General features: G+C 35.7%; 2 protein-coding genes across 5 annotated transcripts; one reads left to right on the top strand and one right to left on the bottom strand.

The window, feature by feature from the left end:
• The first annotated feature begins 6,518 nt into the window (after positions 1 to 6,518).
• On the top strand, positions 6,519 to 16,866 carry LOC127979171 (gamma-enolase). 4 transcript variants are annotated; one of them, XM_052584419.1, is made up of 12 exons: positions 6,519 to 6,817; positions 8,949 to 9,034; positions 9,354 to 9,449; positions 9,612 to 9,670; positions 10,788 to 10,857; positions 12,108 to 12,241; positions 12,352 to 12,574; positions 12,651 to 12,848; positions 13,647 to 13,848; positions 13,938 to 14,046; positions 14,178 to 14,236; positions 15,099 to 16,866. In XM_052584419.1, the coding sequence occupies exons 2-12, from the start codon at positions 8,950 to 8,952 to the stop codon at positions 15,166 to 15,168; spliced, it is 1,305 nt and encodes a 434-aa protein (XP_052440379.1). In that variant the 5' UTR covers positions 6,519 to 6,817; position 8,949; the 3' UTR covers positions 15,169 to 16,866. The 4 variants fall into 4 exon arrangements, with proteins under 4 accessions (XP_052440379.1, XP_052440380.1, XP_052440381.1 ...); XM_052584420.1 differs by having other exon boundaries at positions 6,519 to 6,813; XM_052584421.1 differs by lacking the exons at positions 6,519 to 6,817; positions 8,949 to 9,034 and adding an exon at positions 10,084 to 10,253 and having other exon boundaries at positions 9,360 to 9,449.
• Positions 16,867 to 17,467: 601 nt separating this feature from the next.
• Positions 17,468 to 21,575, bottom strand: LOC127979174 (triosephosphate isomerase A). Its single transcript, XM_052584426.1, has 7 exons — positions 21,363 to 21,575; positions 19,939 to 20,062; positions 19,755 to 19,839; positions 19,506 to 19,638; positions 19,228 to 19,313; positions 18,758 to 18,845; positions 17,468 to 17,994 (listed from the first exon to the last, which is right to left on the bottom strand). Exons 1-7 carry the CDS (start codon positions 21,469 to 21,471, stop codon positions 17,876 to 17,878), a joined length of 744 nt encoding a protein of 247 aa, XP_052440386.1. The 5' UTR covers positions 21,472 to 21,575; the 3' UTR covers positions 17,468 to 17,875.
• Positions 21,576 to 22,868: the final 1,293 nt, after the last annotated feature.

Raw genomic sequence — 22,868 nt, forward strand, 5'->3', positions numbered from 1 at the left:
CTGGTTAATTGTTTCTTGCACACTGTACAGACATTTACACACAATGTTCATTGCAAACATGAGGAAAAGGGAAGTAACTCGTCAAGGCTTCCAGAATTAATATAATGAGTATGACACAGGCGATATACATTACCATATAAAGGCTGTGCTATTTCCAAATCCTTATATTCCCCACCCCCATCATATTCCAAAGCATTACAATCGATTAATTTTATCACATGGACCTATTGTACTTCCGTGAGTAAACAATGGATGTTAATTATAATGCATTAGCTTCAGGCGGGCCCCTGCTGCAACACACTATGAAATACAGTACACATTACTGTAAGTAGCGTATATGTGTAAAAAAAAAAAAAAAAAATATATATATATATATATATATATATATATATATATATATATATATATATATATATATACTGATTAAAATAAAAATAAGTAAATAATGATGCATGAGATGCATGGGGCACTGGAAGAGATAATGAGTAATTTTTTCCAACCTGCCAACCGTTACCATTGGAAACATTTGAAATCAGGTCAAATGCACGCTCTTTATTAATTCATAATGCTTTTAGGCGCACTGGGGTTGTCTTATTTATTTGTAGATCACATGGAAATATATATAGGCTATATTCTCATATGGAATGAATTCAGACCCGCAAACTGAATAATTGAATAGAAGATCAAAAAAGTTTTTTCTCTTTTTTTTCTTTTTTTTTATTAAGCTATTTATGAGAAACGTGCACACTATATTTTTGCTTCATATTCTATAGTTTCTTTCTGGTGGTGTAGACATACTATGAAAACCTAAGGTCTCGAGTAATGGCAATCTCCTATCTTCCAGATGTGCTTGTGAGATACAGTATGTGCTATTTTTAACCAACCAATCAACCAGTATAACCTAAAAGTTAGGTTATGATTACAATTTCTAGCACAACAGTCTTAAGAATGTTTAGGATCCATGTAGGGTGTTTATTCAAATCCATAATCCAAGTAAAAAACTGCCTGGAAAAAACATCATAAATCTTTTAGATGTTAACCCAAAAATTAACAACACAATACATTTTAGGAGAAGACTAAGAAACACTAAACAATTTAAACAATTACTAAAGAGACTGTCTGCATAATTAATTGTGTATTTACTAGTTTGACTAGACTAATGATTTAGGGTAAAGGTAATCATGGCAGACAATCAGGAATGTGTTGATGATGACCTCTAGTGGTTGACTACAATCTGGCATAGAGATATCGCTCCTCCTAGTGACCAGAAGTGATATACACAACTTGTAGACCAGAGACGTGTCCATTTTTTTTATTATTATTGGCTGGTTTAATTTTAATAAGACTTGAAATACATTTCGGTTTGAGCAAGTTGCAGGGTAATTGTGATTCGAGGTGTTTGAATCCATTAAACCTTATATTGTTTAATAGGCTATATGTTTACGCTAGGCTAAGTTTAAATACCTTTCACCACCTTTTTCAAATAAACGCTGTTCTTAATTTTATGTTAATCAAAGTATTCTGAAGACTTACATTCACCCTCAGCTGAAGTGTTTCTATAGGTGCTTTAGTTAGAACTTAGTGAGTATTAAACAAAAGTAATGTTCAAATGAAATGCATTCGTTTATCATATAACTGTGCTGATTACAGAAATTGTATAATTGATTTAAATGCGATTCCACAGAATGTAATATTGATAGAATCAAGCAGTTATATGGAGTGTAATGTTAAGATGACAAGATTTCTTATTCCAAGATGCATACTGCTGTATTTTTTTTTAAATAGACAACTCTGTGAAAGATATGCAAAATAATTTATGACAGTCCTGTGACTCTACAGTGACCTTTCTGCTAAAGTCAATTTGACACACGCTGGAAGCCATGACTCAACAGAATCTGTACCACAGATTTGATTATTCAGCCAGGCTGAGATGTCAACACAATGAAGAGATCTTTCTTTTAAGAGTGGCGTTTTAAAAGGGACAAAGAGACGCTGCTGTTCTTATTTATGCTTGAATCCTGTTGGCAGGTTAAACTGCGTCTATGTTGATGATGCGACATGCTAAAGATCACAGTTCAGGGATTTCTTACTTTGTTCAAGCCTTAAACTCTATTGCCAAAACAATCACAATTTTTAAACTCTTTTACACTCAGAAAAAAGGCACAAAAGCTGTCACTGAGGTTGTACCTTTTTAAGGTACACATTTGTATCCCTAATGGATACATTTTGTTACTTTAAAGGTACATTTAAGTGCCTAAATGGTACCTAAGTACCTTTTGCAAGGGAACCGCCCCAATGTCAGTCTTTGTACCTTATTTCTGAGAGTGAACCAACTTCCAGTGTTTGATTATTGACCTCTGTAAACTGAGCTGAGGAATAATTGACCCAAAAATGAGATTTTGCTGAAGATTAACTCACCTGCAAGCTATCCAATATGTAGATGAGCTTGTTTGTCAGATTAGGAGAAATTTAGCATCACGTCACTTGTTCACTAATGGATCCTCTGCAGTGAATGGGTGCCGTCAGAATGAGAGTCCAAACAGTTGATACAAACATCGCAATAATTTACAACAAGTAATCCACACCACTCCAGTTCATCGATTAACATCTTTGAAACAAAAGCTGTGTGCTTGTAAGAAACAAATTCATGTAATGTCTTTAAATTTAGATCGCTGCGTCTGGCTAAATTTGAGTCCACATTGCTTTCTCCAAACATCTTGGCCTGAGTGGTTGATTTTAGGGTGAAGTATTCTCTTTATTTGGTATTGAAATTTATGGTCTGTAATGTACTGTATTTAAATTACCTTCAGATTAATTTCATGGATAGAATGTGAAGAATAAAAAGGATATCTTAAAGAAGCTGCTCAAATCTTAACCTCTTAAGTGTACTTGTATTGATTGTATGACAATTTGACTTTTTTTTTTTTTTTTTTCAAAACTATTTCTTGTCTTAGTCAATCCATCTCGCCTATGGACTATCTCGCCTTCTTCCTATGGAGGAAGAAACATTAGTGCTATTTTCTTTAAAAACATTAAATATATTTAAAAAAAAAACATTAATCACATTCATACCATTGAAAGCACCACAATATAATGTAACTGTGACGGGCCAAGAGGTCTGTATACAGCCTTCAGCTCAGTGTGAATGTGTGACCCAGTTCCCTGAAAAATAATCTTATTACAGTAAATAGTGTAATCGCAGATTATATTTCACTCACATTTATATGTCAGTCTAATAAACAGTCTAAATTTTCACACTCACACACCGAAAAATAAATAAAATTAAAAAAAACTGTATACATCACTATAATCTTATTTCTGTCATAATATCGGTCATCTATGTTCTCTATAAGAAATGCTGTTCATAAATATAGAACAAATTTGTTAAATTAAAATGTATTGTTAAATTAAAACTGAACAACATTTTACAATTTTATTTTGTAATGAACCCTATTTCTGTTTCAAACAAGATATTAAGCAAGGAAAAAAATGTAGGACAGAGCGTAATTTGAAATTTACCCGATTGTTAAACAAGTACAGAGTTTTGATACCAGAATGTTAAGTAAAGAGATTTTAATAAAACCATACTTTGTTTTTGTTGTTGTTGTTGTTGTTGTTGGCTATTGGTTAACAAATATGCAACAGAAAGCAGTTTCAAAGGCAGTGAAAGTTCAATAAAAATGTAAAGACAAATGTTTTTTTGTCATTTAGCCAGACAATTTTGCAATGATGAATCATACACAATAAAATAAGAAGCACATATTAAGGAAGTGTTGTAAATCGTAAATTAATAATAAACACAATGACAACAAACTCTTAGAAAGAAAGGGATCATTGGGGTTCTACATAGAACCATAGGGTTCTTTACTCAACTCCAAAGGACCTTTTATGCTAAAAAGGTTCTATAATGACAAGAAATAACCCTTTTGGCACAAATGGTTCATATCTTGAATTTTGTGATCATTCACATGCATTCATAAATGCATTTGAATACACCGAATAATGCAGTGAAAGAAGGCACTCAAAACACGCGCACTATATGACTTCATCAAGTAACTTTACATTAGCCTAGATGAGTGCACTTTTTAGGCACGATTTGTTTAGTTTTTTTTAATATACTTGATACTGTTAAAAGGCACATCATTAAAACAAAAAATACGAGTTCACATTTCACACCTAAACAAGCGTGGAAAACGTAATTAGAACTAGCTACTAAATTAGTTAAAAATGCCTATCCATATACAGCTATGATTTGCGAACCCCAAACTGACTCAAATGATTCGCGAAACCGCTACGAACTCCCGAACTGATTTAAATGATTTGCGATCCCCAAACTGACTCAAATGATTCGCGAACCCGCTGTGAACTCCCGAACTGACACAAATGATTCGCGAACCCGCTTTGAACTGTCGAACTGACTCAAATGATTCGCGATCCCCAAACTGACTCAAATGATTCGCGATCCCGCTACGAACTCCCGAACTGATTCAAATGATTCGCGATCTCCAAATTGACTCAATTGATTCGCGATCCCGCTACGAACTCCCGAACTGATTCAAATGATTCGCGATCCCCAAACTGACTCAAATGATTCGCGATCCCGCTACGAACTCCCGAACTGATTCAAATGATTCGCGATCCCCAAATTGACTCAATTGATTCGCGATCCCGCTACGAACTCCCGAACTGATTCAAATGATTTGCGATCCCCAAACTGACTCAAATGATTCGCGATCCCGCTACGAACTCCCGAACTGATTCAAATGATTCGCGATCCCCAAATTGACTCAACTGATTCGCGATCCCGCTACGAACTCCCGAACTGATTCAAATGATTCGCGATCCCCAAACTGACTCAAATGATTCGCGATCCCGCTACGAACTCCCGAACTGATTCAAATGATTTGCAATCCCCAAATTGACTCAATTGATTCGCGATCCCGCTACGAACTCCCGAACTGATTCAAATGATTTGCGATCCCCAAACTGACTCAAATGATTCGCGATCCCGCTACGAACTCCCGAACTGATTCAAATGATTCGCGATCCCCAAATTGACTCAACTGATTCGCGATCCCGCTACGAACTCCCGAACTGATTCAAATGATTCGCGATCCCCAAACTGACTCAAATGATTCGCGATCCCGCTACGAACTCCCGAACTGATTCAAATGATTTGCAATCCCCAAATTGACTCAATTGATTCGCGATCCCGCTACGAACTCCCGAACTGATTCAAATGATTTGCAATCCCCAAATTGACTCAATTGATTCGCGATCCCGCTCCAACTCCCAAACTGGAGTCAGATGTCTGAAATGATTCGCGACCCCCAAATTGACTCAATGATTCGCGAACCCGCTATGAACTCCCGAACTGACTCAAATGATTAGCGATCCAAATACACATAATGCTATTAAAGTGTGCACATAGAGAGAAATAAACAGCAGATGTTCATGTTAACAACTTCTTTAACTTGAGCAAACGCTGCTAATATAGGCTACATACATTTGTTAATAAAGTAAATAAAACGAAAACATGAATGTTTTAATGCTACTGAATAAAAATAAACGATCCACTTGAAAGTCTCTGCTCATCATGACAGGACCTGGATCAGTGAGCTCTGAGAGCGTTCTCTCCCGGCTTTCTGCATATTGCTGCATATTGCGAAGGCTTGCACAGGGCCGTGCTTATTATATCGAGGGAAAATCTAGTAGAAGGCTGTGAAACATGATCAGCTTTGCCCTTTTGGAGGTCACATTGTTTAGATTTTTTATGCCAATTCCTTTTGGAGTTATTGGCGTTTACTGCTGTGTCACGAATATCGAAAACAAAACCAACTCCGCTGAAAATATTTTTATTGCAAAATCATTGCTTTCGCGCTGTTTCATTTGTTTTGCAATTCTTAATTTTTGTTTGCAAAAAGCAAACGTATTTTCCTCAATACTTTAAATATAATGTTTTTAATTTGTTTTTGTTTTTACTGTTTTTGTATATTTTAAACAAGGTAAATCTTTCTGATTTATTAAAATAAAAAGTCATATACATGGATTTTTCTGGGCTAAGCCCCGGATCTCCAGTCACCCTAGAACCACCCCTGAACACAAATAATTTTGATGTCAGGTTGATTTATAACAATTGATTTATAAGGTTATTGTTTTGCAAAATAAATAAAAAATAAATAAACCTTTTTAGCATGCAAAGTGATTTTTTATTTTATTTAATATTCTTTTACAATCAAATGTAAAATGTTAGATATCATTAGATATGATATTATGGCATGACAATTATAAATGAAAATACATTTGAGAAGTTTTTAAATCTTATTAATTTGAAATCATAACTTGTCTTGATTTTGTATTTTTCTTAAATTCCTAACTTTATTGTTGCAGGTTCGATTTGTAAAATGTAGGCCTGTATCACTTTTCACAAGCTTGCATTCCCTCGTCATATTGGATGATTTTAATCGTGCTTCTTTCTACCCAGTTCCTCCGTCTATTTTTACCAGCAGTCACGGAGGAACATTGCAGCACCCGTGTTTGTTGTCTCCCCTCCTCTTCTCGGGTCTCTCGTTCCCTCTTATTAATCAGTCGCCTTGACCTACTCATCCTCCTCTTTCTCTTTCTCTCCTCCTCTCCTCTCTAATTCTCAGCATCTTCCTCTGACTCATCTTTTCATCCTCTCCCCCTTCTGTTTCTCCTGTCCTCTCACTCTCATTCTGGTTTCCACCCCACCCTCTCTCTCTATCTCTCTATCTCTTCCGCAGCTCGACTCTTTCAGGCTTCCCTAATAACGCAAGGCTCCGCGCGCTGAAGGCAGGTAATCATCGCTTGAAAGCTTGTATTCTTCCTTTTGCACCTTTCATCATTGATGCATCTGTTGCGGGGACATTAAGATGGTTTGGCTTATAGATTATTCAGTTTGGGCATGGTTTTTTGAATGTTGCATTAATTTATGAGCAGTTATTTATTATTATGTCAGACTCAGGACATAGTTGTTTTAAGAGCACGCCTCTGCGGACAGACAGCTTCACGCGGAGTCACTCCTTATGTTTGGATGCTGGATGTGAATTTGGGTGGCGGTGTTGTTTTCTGGTGCCCGCAGGTGAAGGGACGGGCAGATGGATTCTGCACTATGTGTCTGCTTATATAGGCTACGTGTGCTATAAAGTGTGTTTCCAATCTGTTTTCATTGGAAGATCATTTATTTTACTGAATTGAATTCACTCGCTTCGTTCATTTGAAGTTAAAATGTTAGGTTTAAAAAAAAACACAAAAAAAAAAACAAGCAAATAATTACAGGCAAGTCATTAATGCAACAAATTGTGAGAAACGCAAACGATTAGTTCACCGCGAGAGTTCAGAGTCGTATATTTGTCACGTGACAAACACAAAACGAACGAATCGCTAGTGAACGCGCCATCGCGCTGGGTCTCATGACATTCCCCGTGCGACCATTCGCTCCGGTGCTCCGGAAAGCTCTTCTTTTTGCCAAAGGGATGTTAAATTATTTATGTTTTTCTTGCCCCATCACGCCACTTTTTTTTTGCGCTATCCACCCCTCCCCTCCGCAGACCGCCCCTCCCGCCTGTATATCTGCTGATAGCACGGTTGCTGCAGTATCTCACTGGCACGGCGGATTCAGATGCACGATCAGGGGCTGCTCGGACCGTGGCACCCGCGGGTATACATGCCAGCGTTGTCGTTACAGATAAAGCCCCTGCTTCTCCTCCTCCTCCCCTGGTTTAAACGCCGGTGGTCTGTGCTACAAGACGCGCATTCCATTAGCAAGGTGACACGTGCGCTCGTGTCGGTCGTGGCATATTTAGAATGCATTCTGCATGTTCTGGGTTTTCATTGGCTGCCAGCGTGGCTTGAACTGTATCTCTCATTGGAACTGAATGTTCCAGAAAAAAACGGTTCCATTTTCAAAGCCATCAGATTGACTGATATGATGTGTATGGAAAGATATGGGTTAAGTCAAAATGGATGCTCTTTATTCTACTTTATGCACGTTCCTGGTTTTATTCTGAATGATTCATTAGAGCACGTTATTCTAAATGTTAATATTTAAACAAAACAGAATAATAAATGATTCTCCATTTAACTCTTAACCTAATAGCTATTTAGCTATTGTTTTAACAAAATCGCATTCTTGTAGCTGCAGAAGGTACACTATTCACGATATTTTTGGCATTTTTTGACTTTATTAGCATAGGACAGTGTAGAAGTCACTGGAAGTGAAATGGGAGAGACAGAGAGAAGGGGGTGAGATTGAGAAAGGATCTAGAGCTGGGATTCGAGCTCGGGACACCCATGGCACAACTGTGCTGTATGTCGATGCTCTGCCCATAAGGCTACTGACTTAAAAACATAAAGATTTGGATCTCTCGGAGGACCAACGCACTTTTTTGTCAACTCTTTGCGGCATCAACTGCAACCTGACTAATTGTGTGGAATAAAAGATACAAAATACAGTATTTCATGACAAAATACAGTTACACTAATGCTTTTTGTTCACAGAAAGCCAAACTCTGCTGCAGAAATGTAGCCAGCACTTTATTTTATGCACCAAACACTAAACTCAAAAATCACAAAAGCTCCATTGTGTAATCGTGGACAAATTGTACTCATCATGTCCCCAAAATACTCATTCTGTGAGTGGTTTTCTGGATCACAGAATACAAATTGTCTTTTAAAAACCCTAATTGTTCACTTAAATTGATGCATTCTGCATCTGAGCAGCATATCGAATATAAAAAGAGATTTATTGCAGGTGCAGGTATAGCAGTGTTCGTGCTGATATGCTGGAGGACTCGCTCACTTTTAGATGTCTGTCTGACTCATGCAAGGTCAATTAAAGGATGCTATGGACACAGTTTCTAAACGTCTTGTCCAGTTAGAGTCAGCAGAGGTTTAGCTCATTCCCTCTCTCTCTCTTGTTTTCTCAGGATGTCTATTGTGAGCATCATTGCCAGGGAAATCCTGGACTCTCGGGGAAACCCTACAGTGGAGGTGGACTTGAGAACTGATAAAGGTGAATCAGTAGAGTCTCTTTACAACAAGGGATGAGCAGGATGGCATCCTGAATTTTAAAACCAAAACAATATGTGATTTCTACAATGTAAATTAAATCAGATTTCTTCAAAACATGTTTATTATAAAAATGCATGAATGCAAAATACACTTAAAAATAAATCTAATAAAATATCTAAATAGATCCATACTCAAGTTACTTTTAAGAGACAAATGTAAATGTATTAAATTCAATTGTCAACGAAGGATCTATCACTAAGACATGGATGCATTATGTATTATCCGCTGCTGTAAAAAAATGACAGATTTGTTATTTTTAGGTCTGTTCAGGGCTGCGGTGCCCAGCGGAGCTTCGACAGGCATCTATGAGGCGCTGGAACTCAGAGATGGAGACAAGAGCCGTTACAAGGGCAAAGGTGAGCGAACACACATGGTCCATGGTCACATTGGCACTATAAACCATCATAAAACATCAGATCAATTCCATCTAAATAGATCATTTTTTCAATCATTTTGTTTATCTTATCTTAATTTTTAACCTGCGGTGACCTGTATCTTTGGTTTTCTTGTGTTTTAAGGCGTATTGAAGGCTGTTGGTCATATTAATGACACTCTTGGACCAGCCCTCATCGCATCTGTAAGTGCAGAGAATTAGTATTATTATGACAAATAACCAAAAAATCACGGTTCAGCCAGCACAAAGAAGGAGTATAAACTGCAATCTGTGCATGTTTGCTTATTTCTGGAAAAGGTCTGAATTAACCAGAGATATTTAAGCGATATATGCATTATAAGTTAAAAATCATCTAATAATTTACAGCTTATATTCAAAATGTACTTAGTTTCAATGGGAGCACATCTAAGTTTGTTATTTAATGCATTTTCACTATGATTTACATTATTTGACAGGCTCCTATTTTTTGTCATTCCATGCATTTTATTTTTCAACTGACATTTGTCGCCACTTTCCCATATAGTTTTAAATCACTTTTTAGAGTTTAATTCTAATCGATTGTTAATTGAATTATTTGTTATTTGTTTGTTTTACAGATCAGATTCCGATCAGATGGGATCAGAATCCGATCCCACCCCTGCACTTTTCTTAATCATTTTTCTTTTCATTTTTGTACACCCATTCACTTATAACAGGAGATTTTAAAACAGGTTCCACTGCTACCAATCTACCAATGGCAGAGACACAATTATCTCCTATTATCCAGGTCTTGATTTTCATTCTGATCTACACATTCCATTCTTTCCTTTTCATATCTTATTTTTATGTCACAGATACTCCCATGTCTACAGCGCAAAAGCTAAAAACTCAGATATTGCACATTTAGAATTTGATAGGTTAAAGCAGCACTATGTAAATTTTGGCGCTCTGGTGGTTAATAAACAGAACTTCACGCATCCCGCGGAAGAACATTTTAACCGGAACTACTTCTTTACGTTTATGTCTATGGCGATTCACGCAGGTATGTGTAATTCCGACCAGGCTACAATAGTCCAAATATAAGCACTTATTATAAGTGTACCGTAGTGATTCGGGATCAGACAAAACGCGGTTTGGAAGATGAATTCATGTTGTACTCGCTCATTATAAACATTTAGCTAATTTTGAAAACAGAAGTCGTTACACAGTGCTGCTTTAATTCCACAGCATCAGGGCTAATGATTAATCAACATTTTCATCAAGCATCCATCACTGTATTTGATTAACCTCGAGAGATTTATCTTCATGATGTGAACTTTAGGAGATCAGTGTGGTGGAACAGGAGAAACTGGACAACATGATGATCGAAATGGACGGCACAGAGAACAAATGTAAGTTATTCTCTTACATGATAAAATATCCAGTTTTAGAAACTCAACAAGAATAGAAATGAAATCATCATTTACTCACCCCCAGGATGTTCCAAACCTGTGTTATGTTCTTTATTATGTGGAACACAAAAGATGTTCAGCACTGAAAATGTGTATAAAATTACAAAAAAGCAGCATACAATATGCCCAATATAACCTTATTTGCTATATTCCAAGTCTTCTGAAGCCTTACAATCCATAACCAAATTATAACTTACTTATTTAAAATCATCCCCTCCACTGTAGCTTTGCACAAGTGTGGTGTGCCAGATTTGTTGTTAGCAATGCCAAGGAATTGTGACCTGCCAAGTTTGAAAGGCAAGAGTTTGCGTAAATGATGAAAGAGTCTTGTGCTTTTTAGGAGACCTATTTATAATATCATAAATGATAATAAAAAAATTACATGAAAATAACTGTTTTGTATTAGAATATATTTTAAAATGTAATGTATTCCTGTGATGTCTCACCTGATCATTAAGAAATCATGCTACATTGCTGATTTATTGATCAATAAAGAATTGTTATTATTATCAATCTTGTTTCATATTTTTTGGGAAATTGTGATGCGTTTTTCAGGATTCTTTTAAGAGAGATTTAAAAAGAACAGATTTTATTTGAAATATAAATCTTTTGTAAGATTATGCATCACTTACCTTTTATTCAAATTAATGCATCCTTGTTGAATTAAAGTATATATATATATATATATATATATATATATAAACTGGTAACACTTTAGAATAAGGTTCCATTAGTTAATGTTAGTTAACTACTTTCGTTAACATGAACTAAGCAAGAACAATCCTTCTACAGCATTTATAAGTCTTAGTTCATGTTAATTTCAACATTTACTAATGCATTATTTAAATCAAAAGTTGTGCTTGTTAACATTAGTTAATGCACTGTGAATTACCATGAACTAACAATGAATAACTTTATTTTCATTAACTAACATTAACGAAGATGAATAAATACACTAATAAATGTGTTATTCATTGTTTGTTCATGTTATTTAATACATTAACTAACATTAACTAATGGAACCTTATTCTAAAGTGTTACCTATAAACTTAATATTTTAATAATTTCAGTAATTATTCCAAACCTTACATTGTTTATGCAAAAAATATTTCTTATGCAGTGAAACTAGCACAAAAAAAGGAGACGATTGAATACAGTCTTGATTTTAAATCTGTTCGTCGCGTCTGCAGCTCAGTTTGGAGCTAATGCCATCCTGGGAGTGTCTCTGGCCATCTGCAAGGCCGGTGCGGCAGAGAAAAGCGTCCCTCTGTATCGTCATATTGCTGATCTGGCAGGAAACACAGAACTAGTGCTGCCAGTTCCTGTAAGAAAACTCATTACTCAGCTCGCAACATCATGATTCACATCTGTAGGAATTGTCTCCTGATTATCAGGGGAAATAGACTAAGCACATCTTCTCCAAACATTCGCCAGGCCTTTAATGTCATCAACGGAGGCTCTCATGCTGGAAACAAGCTCGCCATGCAGGAGTTCATGGTGCTTCCTGTGGGGGCGGAGTCTTTCCGGGACGCCCTGCGTGTCGGAGCCGAGCTCTACCAGACGCTCAAGGGTGTCATCAAGGAGAAGTACGGCCAAGACGCCACCAACGTCGGCGACGAGGGAGGATTCGCTCCCAACATCCTGGAGAACAGTGAAGGTGTGTTTCTTCATCACCTTGTCTGAGCGTGTGATCCAATTTCATCATAATGAATTTATCCATTATGTCTCCACAGCACTTGAGTTGATAAAGACAGCCATAGACAAGGCCGGCTTCACAGATAAAGTCGTGATCGGGATGGATGTAGCCGCCTCTGAGTTCTACCGTGACGGCAAGTACGACCTCGACTTCAAGTCTCCTCCAAACCCAGACAGACACATCAGCAGCGATGAGCTGGTGGAGATCTACCAGACCTTTGTCAACGATTATCCAGGTGACACGCTTATATAACTATCAGCTTTCTTTGCAAAGTTACAGCCAACCATGATCAACTTATATACACTACTGTTCTAAAGTTTGTTTTTCAAAGAAGCCTCTTATGCTCACCAAAGCTGCATTTAAAAGCTGCATAAAAACCAGTAAAAATTTATAATATTTTTACGGTTTAAAACTGCTGTTTTCTATTATAATGGATGTGACCCTGGACCACAAAACCAGTCGTAAGCATTAATTTGTTGAAATTGAGATTCATATATATAAAAATAAAATAAATAAGCTTTCCATTAATATATGGTTTATTAGGAGGACAATATTTGATTGAGATAAAACTATTTGAAAATCTGGAATCTTAAAGTTGTCCAAATGAAGTCCTTAGCAATGCATGTTACCAATCAAAAATAAAGTTTTGATATATTTACGGTAGCAAATTTACTAAATATCTTCATGGAACATGATTTTTACTTAATATTCTAATGATTTTTGGCAAATGAAGATATCCTGGTTTTGGTTTTGTGCTCCAGGGTCATTTATTTCTGATATAGCAAGGCTTAATTTTCAGCATCTTAGGTGTCACATGATCCTTCAGAAATCATATGCTGATTATATGCTAATATGCTGCTCAAAAAAACACGATGCATTTTTTCAGGATTTTTTTGATGGCTAGAAAGTTCATCAGAACAGAATTTATTTGATATGAAAATTATTTATATTTTCAACTTTTGATCAATGCATTCTTACTAAATAAAAATCTGATCATTTATATATAATCTTTTGTTCCTGTCTTCATCACTAGTGGTGTCCATCGAGGACCCGTTTGACCAGGACGACTGGGCCGCTTGGACTAACATGACGGGCTCCATGGGGATCCAGATCGTGGGCGACGACCTGACCGTGACAAACCCCAAGAGGATAGAGAAGGCTGCGGAAGACCGCGCATGCAACTGTCTGCTCCTGAAGGTCAACCAGATCGGCTCCGTCACAGAGGCCATCCAGGCGTGAGCAACCATACGTGCTCCATGAACCACAGTTGATCAGCAGCATCTCCAGCTCCTAATCTTCTGGTTTTGAACTGTGTGTCCCTCAGATGTAAGCTGGCTCAGGCCAACGGATGGGGCGTGATGGTCAGCCATCGCTCGGGAGAGACAGAAGACACTTTCATCGCTGATCTAGTGGTGGGACTCTGCACTGGACAGGTACACACACACACACACACACACACACAGTGTTAGCATTATGTACAAAGAAGATACGTTTTACAAAACCATCTTAATCAAATCATTACGTTTTTATCGACTTGACAAACTCTTTTTCTCTTATCTTTCAGATAAAGACAGGAGCTCCATGCAGATCTGAGCGTCTTGCAAAATACAACCAACTTATGAGGCAAGAGAACATTCACTCTTACCATTTTTAAGCAATCGAGTTATTATTGAATTGTTTCAATCCCCAAAATGATGTCCAAATAGTTGTAATATTCTTTTCGCCTCTTTTTTTAAATCGGCTGTTACTACAATGTTTTAAAGTGTTAGGTTTTGATTGCAACTCAGATTTTTAAAGCACAGTATTATTTTAGTATCTAAGATATATTATCATAGTTTTTATTTTGAAAAACATATTTGTTAAAGTTTTAGTCATTTTTTTTTATTTATTTATTTATTTTTTTTTGGTTATGGTATTTTTTATATATATTTATAATATGCATTGTATTTTTTTATATACATTTTTGTTCTTTGTTATTTGTTTTAGCTTTACATTTTTTGTTTGTATTTAATTTTAATAAAACTATAATTTAATTTTATTATATAAAGTACAGTTTTTAATGGTTTTAGTTTTAGATATCTACAATAATCCTGGTAAAGCCGCAACTGTTTACTTTTTTTATATATATATAAGTTACTGCGGAAGTTACTGCTAAATTGTTCTTACTTATTTTAAGGTATCTAACAGTAAGTATTAAACCTTTGCTCAACTCTCTATACAATTGGATGATAAAAAATGTTAAAAATACCCCATAAACTCTTTTCCCCAGGCAATTTTCTTTAGAAAATGTACAAATGTTTGATTGTGCATCATCATCATCATCATATGACTCAACTGACTGAAAAAGTCCCAGTCTCAAAAATAGCCACATAAGAAACCAGTAATTGCTTGGATTAACATTGTTGATTACAGTCTTCTAGCTGTTTCTCTGTATAATAAATCCATGTCCACCTCTGCCAATCTGTCTGTTTTTCCTGCCTCACAGGATTGAAGAAGAACTGGGCGATCAGGCTCGATTCGCCGGGCACAATTTCAGAAACCCTAGCGCTCTGTGATACTGACATCACCGCACCGAAATCACTCAAAAAACAGCTGACAAACAGAGTATGTACTGCACTGAACCGACTGACCGCCCTTGACGTCCCCTCATATCATTCAAAATGCATTAAAACAGCACTATTTGCACTGATATACAAAAACATGACTTGCTCAGACACTCAAGGTATATATTTAAACTGAACTGGACTATGGACAGGCTTTGATAGACCAAATATTATGCCCAGTGGATCCTGGACCGACCAACATTATGCACAAGTGATACTGAATTACTTGACGGATAAAACATGTGCAAAAGGGTGGACATGCATGCATACGATCCAGAAAATGGACCTTGAATTTAACAAGGCAAAGACTTTTAAAAAGAAGGATTTAACTCAGATGGAATAAAAGTAGAGATTTATTTTAATCAGGTGTAATCTTTCAAATTAAGCTTCAGTTTCGATGTGAAATGTATGTACATAAAAAAAATTATAATAATGTCTAGGCTGACTTGCCATGATATAAAAATCAAATGTAATTTTTATGGTTCAATGCATGAGAACTAGGCAAAAAAATATAGATTTTGGAGAAAAGAGAGTAGATAAATCAAATAGTAACTGGAGTATGTTTTGCTGGGTCTAGAATTTACTCTAAAAGACCAGGCCATTAGATGCTTTTTATCAGTCAATACGCTCTTTCTCAGATGCGGTGTTTTGTGTCCATCTCTGAACCAAGAGAATGCGGAGAAAAAAGAAAAATTTTCTTTTAAAACAAACTGTTATTCATTCAAATCAACAAATAAAATAAAAAGTGTTCTACTCATTTTATTATATGATGCATTTAAGATAATATGTATTTCAACAAAGTTAAATAAATATGTCCCGATTATGTTATGATATTGCCTTATGGCTGCCTACATAGATCAACACGGCAAAAAATTAATAAATAAACAGATTGAAATCTAAAGGATAGTACATAATGTTCACATATCACTTCTAATAATAATAATAATAATTATTATTATATTCAAGAACCTCCTAATCTTCATCAGTCTGCCTGATTTTCTCATGCAGTGACTCTTAAAATGTACTTTTACCCTGATCTCCATCCTAAAGGGGAAGTGGAAGATTTTTGCGTTGAATAAAACCGACTCTTAAGTGAGCCATCTGTATGCACATTTCTGGCTCAACCAATGGTGTGTGTTTGGGGGCGGGGCTACCATCTCCAAATATATAAGAGACAGCTATAAGAATGACACGCTTCACTTCTGCTTTAAGATGAATGATCAAACTCCAGTAGTGAATGAGAGACATAACAATCACGATGAAGATCTGATTCAAGAACTGGACCGACAGACACAGCTTACATCAATAGAGACCAAACACACACACACACACACACACACTCACATTTGTGTAGCAAAGTCTCACCCTCGATGCACACGATTCCTTATTCTCTTTCTCTCCCCCATGGACTTGCAGTCTGTGTTGCTTTCTTTCTCTCCCCCTTCCCTTCTTGTGGTTATGACTTGGCTTGTTCCCCCATACCTGAAATCTTTTTCCTCCCTGATGACTTCTCTTTTCATCGTTTTGTGAGATTATTGTGGTTAAAGAAGGAAAAAAAGAGCAAGATCGTGAGAAAATGTAAAAAATAACTGAGAAGGCTGTCAGTGAATAATGTTATGGAATAATAAAGCTGTCATTGCTTTCGTCAAACTTGAGTCCCTAAGTGTGTTTTCTTCTCGTCGTAAGAAGCAGAGGAGGACGTTTAAATGGCTTTTCACCATTTAGACCATCAATTATAGAACAGGATAGTGTTTTAATGGGTTTCAAAATGTTATTTCTTGTCATCTACATTAGAAAACTCATACAGTATTTAAAAAAAAATGAAAAATAAAAAAAGAAATGACTACTTTTGTTTTTGGAGGATGCATTAAATTGATCAAAAGTGTCAGTAAAGACATGTATAATGCTCAAAAGATTATTACTAGAATAAGAACCATTTCTTGAGCAGCAAATCAGTATATTATTGTGATTTCTGAAGATCATGTGACACTCAAGACTGCAGGAATGATGCTGAAAATGAAGCTTTGATCACAGGAATAAATTACATTTGAAAACATATTAAGAATAGAAAATTTATTTTAAATTGAAATAATATAATATTACTGATTTAGCCAAATACATATTCGCAAACTTGATGCTTCCGAATGATATCTAAAATTAATTTTAAAATTTACACCATTTAGCCTTTAAATTTCAGTACACACAGCATTTACGTCAGTGATTAAATCAGAAAAAAATAACACTATGAGAAGACAGGACAAATATGTTTTTAATTTTCTACCAAGGTAGTCATTTCTACAGAGGATAAAGTGCTCATCAACTCACTACAAACTCAGTTAAGCATTCAACGCTGTTCTTGTAAGTCTCAATGCGGAGAATACAGTATGTTATATTTCAAGTAGTGTGCTCTGGAAGTGCATAGACAACACAGCAGTTAACTCCAGTGCAGCAGCAATAACAAACTAACATGCCCAAGCTCTCTTCTATTACTTTAAGTGGGAAGGGAGATGATATTAACCCACCCTGACTGTTTAACAAGCAGGTGAGCAAAAGCAACACAACCACAAAAGCACTTTCAGACCTGCTGGAATGACAAGAAGCTGGTATACACTGATTGGGAAGTGCGGCAGTTTTGGACCATCAAAATGGCTGGGCAACTCTATGAGCGGGCATTTATGATGTCAACAAACTCCGGCTTAAGGGAAGCACCTCCAACCAGGAAGCCATCCACATCAGGCTGGGCTGCCAGCTCTTTGCAGTTTCCTCCAGTAACAGAGCCTGTGGTATGAAGAGAGAGGAGTAACTGTACTTGATCAATTGTTCTTTAGTAAAAGGGGTTCAGCATTGAGTCAATAAAGACTTTTACATGTTATGCATAGATGAGTAGTATTTTAGCCAGAAGCAATGATCTCGATGGAAGTTTTTTGTACAAATACACAGCTTTTTGCTTTATAAGACATTCATTTTTGTTTTAATATTAACAAAATAACACCCATTCAATCAAATAAACAAACAGGAAAGGTGGCGCAACAGACATATTATCAATAATTTACAATCTAAAAGAGTATAATATATATATATATATACATTTCTCCAAATCTGCTCTTAGCACAATAAAGGACAGTCTTCTATTAGCATATATTTCTGAATGACTTGAACGTAAATACTATGTAAAATAAGAGTTTAAATTCTATTGCAATGAAATAGCAACGAGAAGGCCATGGGTTCGATTCCCAGTGAATACATACAATGATAAAACGTTTACTTTGAATGCAGTTTAAATTGCTTTGAAGGAAAGCATCCATCACATGCATAGCTGTAAATATGAGGGTCATTTTTGCAATCTTATTTTCTTTCATTAAATGCATCATGCATGGACGTTTTACCAAATTTATTTTGTGTTTCACAGATGAATGAAGGTCATTGGTATGTGGTGTGACATGAGCTGAGCAAATGACAGAATCTTCCCTTTTGGGTGAACTATATCTTTAAGGCCGCTCAGAGTTGTGCAGACAGGATGTTCTGAACACTGCAGACTCACCTCCATAGATGATGCGCACAGAGTCGGCTACTGCATCCGACAAATTCGCTCTCAGCCATCCCCTCAGCTTCTCATGCACCTCCTGAGCCTGCAGCACAGTTTATATACACCAACAATTCAAAAGAAGGTTTTTCCAAAGCAAAGATCCATTTTATTTTCCCTAAAGAACAATTCAAGCGACAGATCCTAAAAAATATATTTTCTTAGTCTAAAACATTTTAATGATCTGAAAAATCTCGTTCCACTGCAAAAATAATCTTTTGTGGAATGGAAAGGGTCCATCAATGCCAATAAAGACCCTTTATCTTTTTAAGGGCAACACCAAATAAAGTACATGGTCATAAACAGAATGACTTTAAACTACAGTTTAATGTAAAAGCATTTTATTGTTCATGCTTTGATGCATATGCATTTCATAAATATGAAATAATGGATAATGGAGACCAAACATGATATGAATACAGGTTTACCTGATCAGGAGTGGCAGTTTTGCCAGTGCCAATGGCCCAGACTGGTTCATACGCTAAAACCACCTGAGTCCAGTCCTTCACATTGTCTACAAAATATAGAAATGTTTAAAGTTTTTCACATGCATGAACAGGGTCCGAGAAATAAAAAAGTTCAGCACATATGCATTTCATATAAACCCTAAAAATAAATCTGCCAAATAGGCCATCTTAGCATATGTGCTGACGATCCACAATGTTAAAATCACATATTTGATATCAGATTTGTGTTTTCAGATGACCTGCAATGACTTTGGTCTGTTCAAACACCACGTCCTCAGTGGTTCCAGCTTCTCTCTCCTCTAGTTTCTCCCCGACGCAGGCGATCACACCCAAATCGCTCTCTAGGCAATGGGCCACCTTTTGGCCAATCAGCTGCAAAGCACATCACAGCCAATCAGAGAACAGCACAAATATGCATCAACAGGAGGCCTGAATTTCATCATACTGAAAACCAAGACATATAAGGGTTTGGATTCCTATTACAATACCTCATCACTCTCTCCAAACACGTGACGCCTCTCAGAGTGGCCCAGAATCACCCACTCGATGCCGCAGTCTTTAATCATCGCCGGGCTAAAGCGCCAAAGAAAAGTAGAGAACGTGAAATATGATTGTGACAGTGATAAATGGTTGTTCGTAAAAACTATAAGAGATACCAATGAGCACATATACCTGATCTCCCCGGTGAAAGCTCCTTTGGGAACCTTATAGCAGTTCTGGGCGGCCACACCGATCCTCTGGTCCAGTTTAGACCTCACGTAATCAAGATAGATGGACGGCGCGCCACACACCACCTCTAAACAATGAAGACAAAACCAGTGTTATGATGAGGATATATGATTACGAAAGCCAGCAAGAACACTCTTAAATGAATAAACAAAGCATCTGTCATCATTTACTCACCATCATATCATATATTTCTTTTTTATTATTATTATTGTTATTTTATACTGCCTCTAAATGTGTTAGATATTTTTCTCTAGGTAGAATGGAAACGAATTATGGAAGCCTGTTTCTGCCACAGGATAAAAAAAAAAAAAAATCAAGTTGCAATTCTGTTTATATCTTGCAAGATTTTTTCCCCTCTGAATACTCAGTTTTCATCTCACAATCCTGTTTTTTAGTTTCTGCCACTGAACTTAGAAACTTTCCATCTTGCACTTTTTAATCTCAACTTTTTCTTCTCACCATTGTGAATGTACAGCGAAGTCTATTAGAAATCAGAAATAAACCGAACTGTCAATTCTCAGAAAACTGTCTGAATTGTGAGAAAAAAGTAGCAATTACCTTTTTTTTCTCCCCATACCAAATTATTATGCAAATTTTTCATGCATATGGGAGTCTGTAGGACCAAAAATTGTAAAATAATTTTGTGTGTGTGTGTGTGTGTGAAATTTTTTATTGTTGTTATTATTGACTAACTATATATATATATATATATATATATATATATATATATATATATATATATATATATATATATATATATATATATATATATATATAATGTTATTGTGTGTGGAATATTCTTAATTAGTTTCTTCTGAATTTATTAGATTTTTCCCCCAGGTAGAATGGGAACCAATAGTTTGGCTATCAATTAAAACAAATATGGAATAGGGCAAATATAATTTGCCTACTTATTTAGCTAGTAAGCTGTATTTTTATGTAATTTTTAGGCATATGTGACAGATATATGATATATGGGAAAGGACAAATACAGAATTTGTAGGACCAAAAATGATAAATTAATAATGAAGCTCTCTACAGCAGGCCTATGAAAAAATATTGGTTTCTTAAGAAAAATAATACATGACTGTAATGACATGCAATAATATAAGAAAATCAACTGTATAACAAAATAAACTAGTTTTATATTTTAAGTTTTAACATAATTGTTATGTAAAAGCACGCGACCCTCCATCAATTTAAAGGGTCACGTGACGTCATGCAGCAAACTGTCTATGCTTCTAAACAAATCCGTCGAGCTATATATGCAAAATACATCATACCAATCTGTGAAATTGAAAAATGAAATACTTTCTGCTACATATTCTTTCAGGTAAACAACGTAACATCAAATGAACGCCATGGACCTGTTTCATCGTTGAGACTGGCCGTGTTCAAGGTCATTATGAGCTCGCCCAAACTCTCTTTATCGCCGTTCATTTTCCAGTTTCCTCCGACGAAGAATTTTCTTGACATTTTTGCGCGACACACCGAAAGAACCAAACACAACGACTAAAGTATAATCGGTCCTGTTCGTTAAACAATTACAATTCCTACTACGTAGAAGGCTTGGATGTTAATATTCAGGGTAAGCGCTTTGGCATTGGAAGATTGCAAGAAACGTCATGACGTTCTGATTAATATTAATGAGGTAAGGCCTCTTCATAGAAGCAACGTCAGGGCAATCTAATTAACGTTAAAGCATTTAGCTTTCGCAAGGATAGGATATAAACTCCATGGAACGTAAGTATATTTAATAACAATAATTAATCTTCATGACTTAAACTTTAGGAATACTGAATCTGTTTACTATATAAACTGCAACGAAGAACTCGATTTACAATTAGATTTACAAAACAAATTACATTATCTTTATGTTAACACATTATGTTATCCAACATTAGTTGAGAATGTTCCAAAGAACATTCTGTGCTTCAGCTGAAGCAAGTAATATGGCCTTTTATACAAAAGAGTTCACAAGGTCAGTGATATTTGCAGAATGTCCTTTATTTATTTATTTGTTTACATTTTTAATGTCCATTTAAAGTAAACAGCAGTCCTTAGATAGGAAATAAAGTCCATATGTGATCCTGGACCACAAAACCAGTCATAAGGGTAATATTTTTAAGATTGAGATTTATACCTCACCTGAAAGCTGAATAAATAAGCTTTCCATTTATGTTTGTTAGATAGGATAATATTTGTCCGAGATACAGCTATTTGAAAATATGGAATCTGAGGGTGCAAAAAAATCTACATATTGAAGTTCACATGAAGTTAGCAATGCATATAACTAATAATAATAATAATAATAATAATAATACAATTATTAATATATTTACAGTGGGAAATTTACAAAATTTCTTTATGGAACATGATCTTTACTTAATATCCTAATAATTTTTGGTATAAAATAAAAATCAATCAATCATTTTGACACATACAGTGAATTTTTGGCTATTGCTACAAATATACCCCAGCAACTTAAGACTGATTTTGTGCTCCAGGGTCACATATAATTATTTTTAATGTTAAATAATTAATTATTTGCAATGTAAGGAGGTTTTTAGGCAACTCTATGTGTGTCTATATTTTGGTGATTATATTATAAACTGTTATTCAGTGCAGTTCATTTTATAATGTACTTTTTACAATGCATATTGTTCTGAAATATATATTTCGCCTTATATTAAGCCTACTTTCTCATTTCACAGCCAAAGTCATCAGAACCACAGACTTGATCAAGAATGGGAACTTTAGTCAATTGCTTGTCTGGGAAAAGCTCTATTGAAAGTGGATTAGAGTAAGTCTCACGTCCTCCTTCTTAAGTTAAAGAAAAAAACAACTGCCTGATCTACCTTTCTCAAGGTGAA

This window comes from Carassius gibelio, chromosome B19 (assembly GCF_023724105.1).
Source record: "Carassius gibelio isolate Cgi1373 ecotype wild population from Czech Republic chromosome B19, carGib1.2-hapl.c, whole genome shotgun sequence".
Classification (NCBI taxonomy): Eukaryota; Metazoa; Chordata; class Actinopteri; order Cypriniformes; family Cyprinidae; genus Carassius; species Carassius gibelio.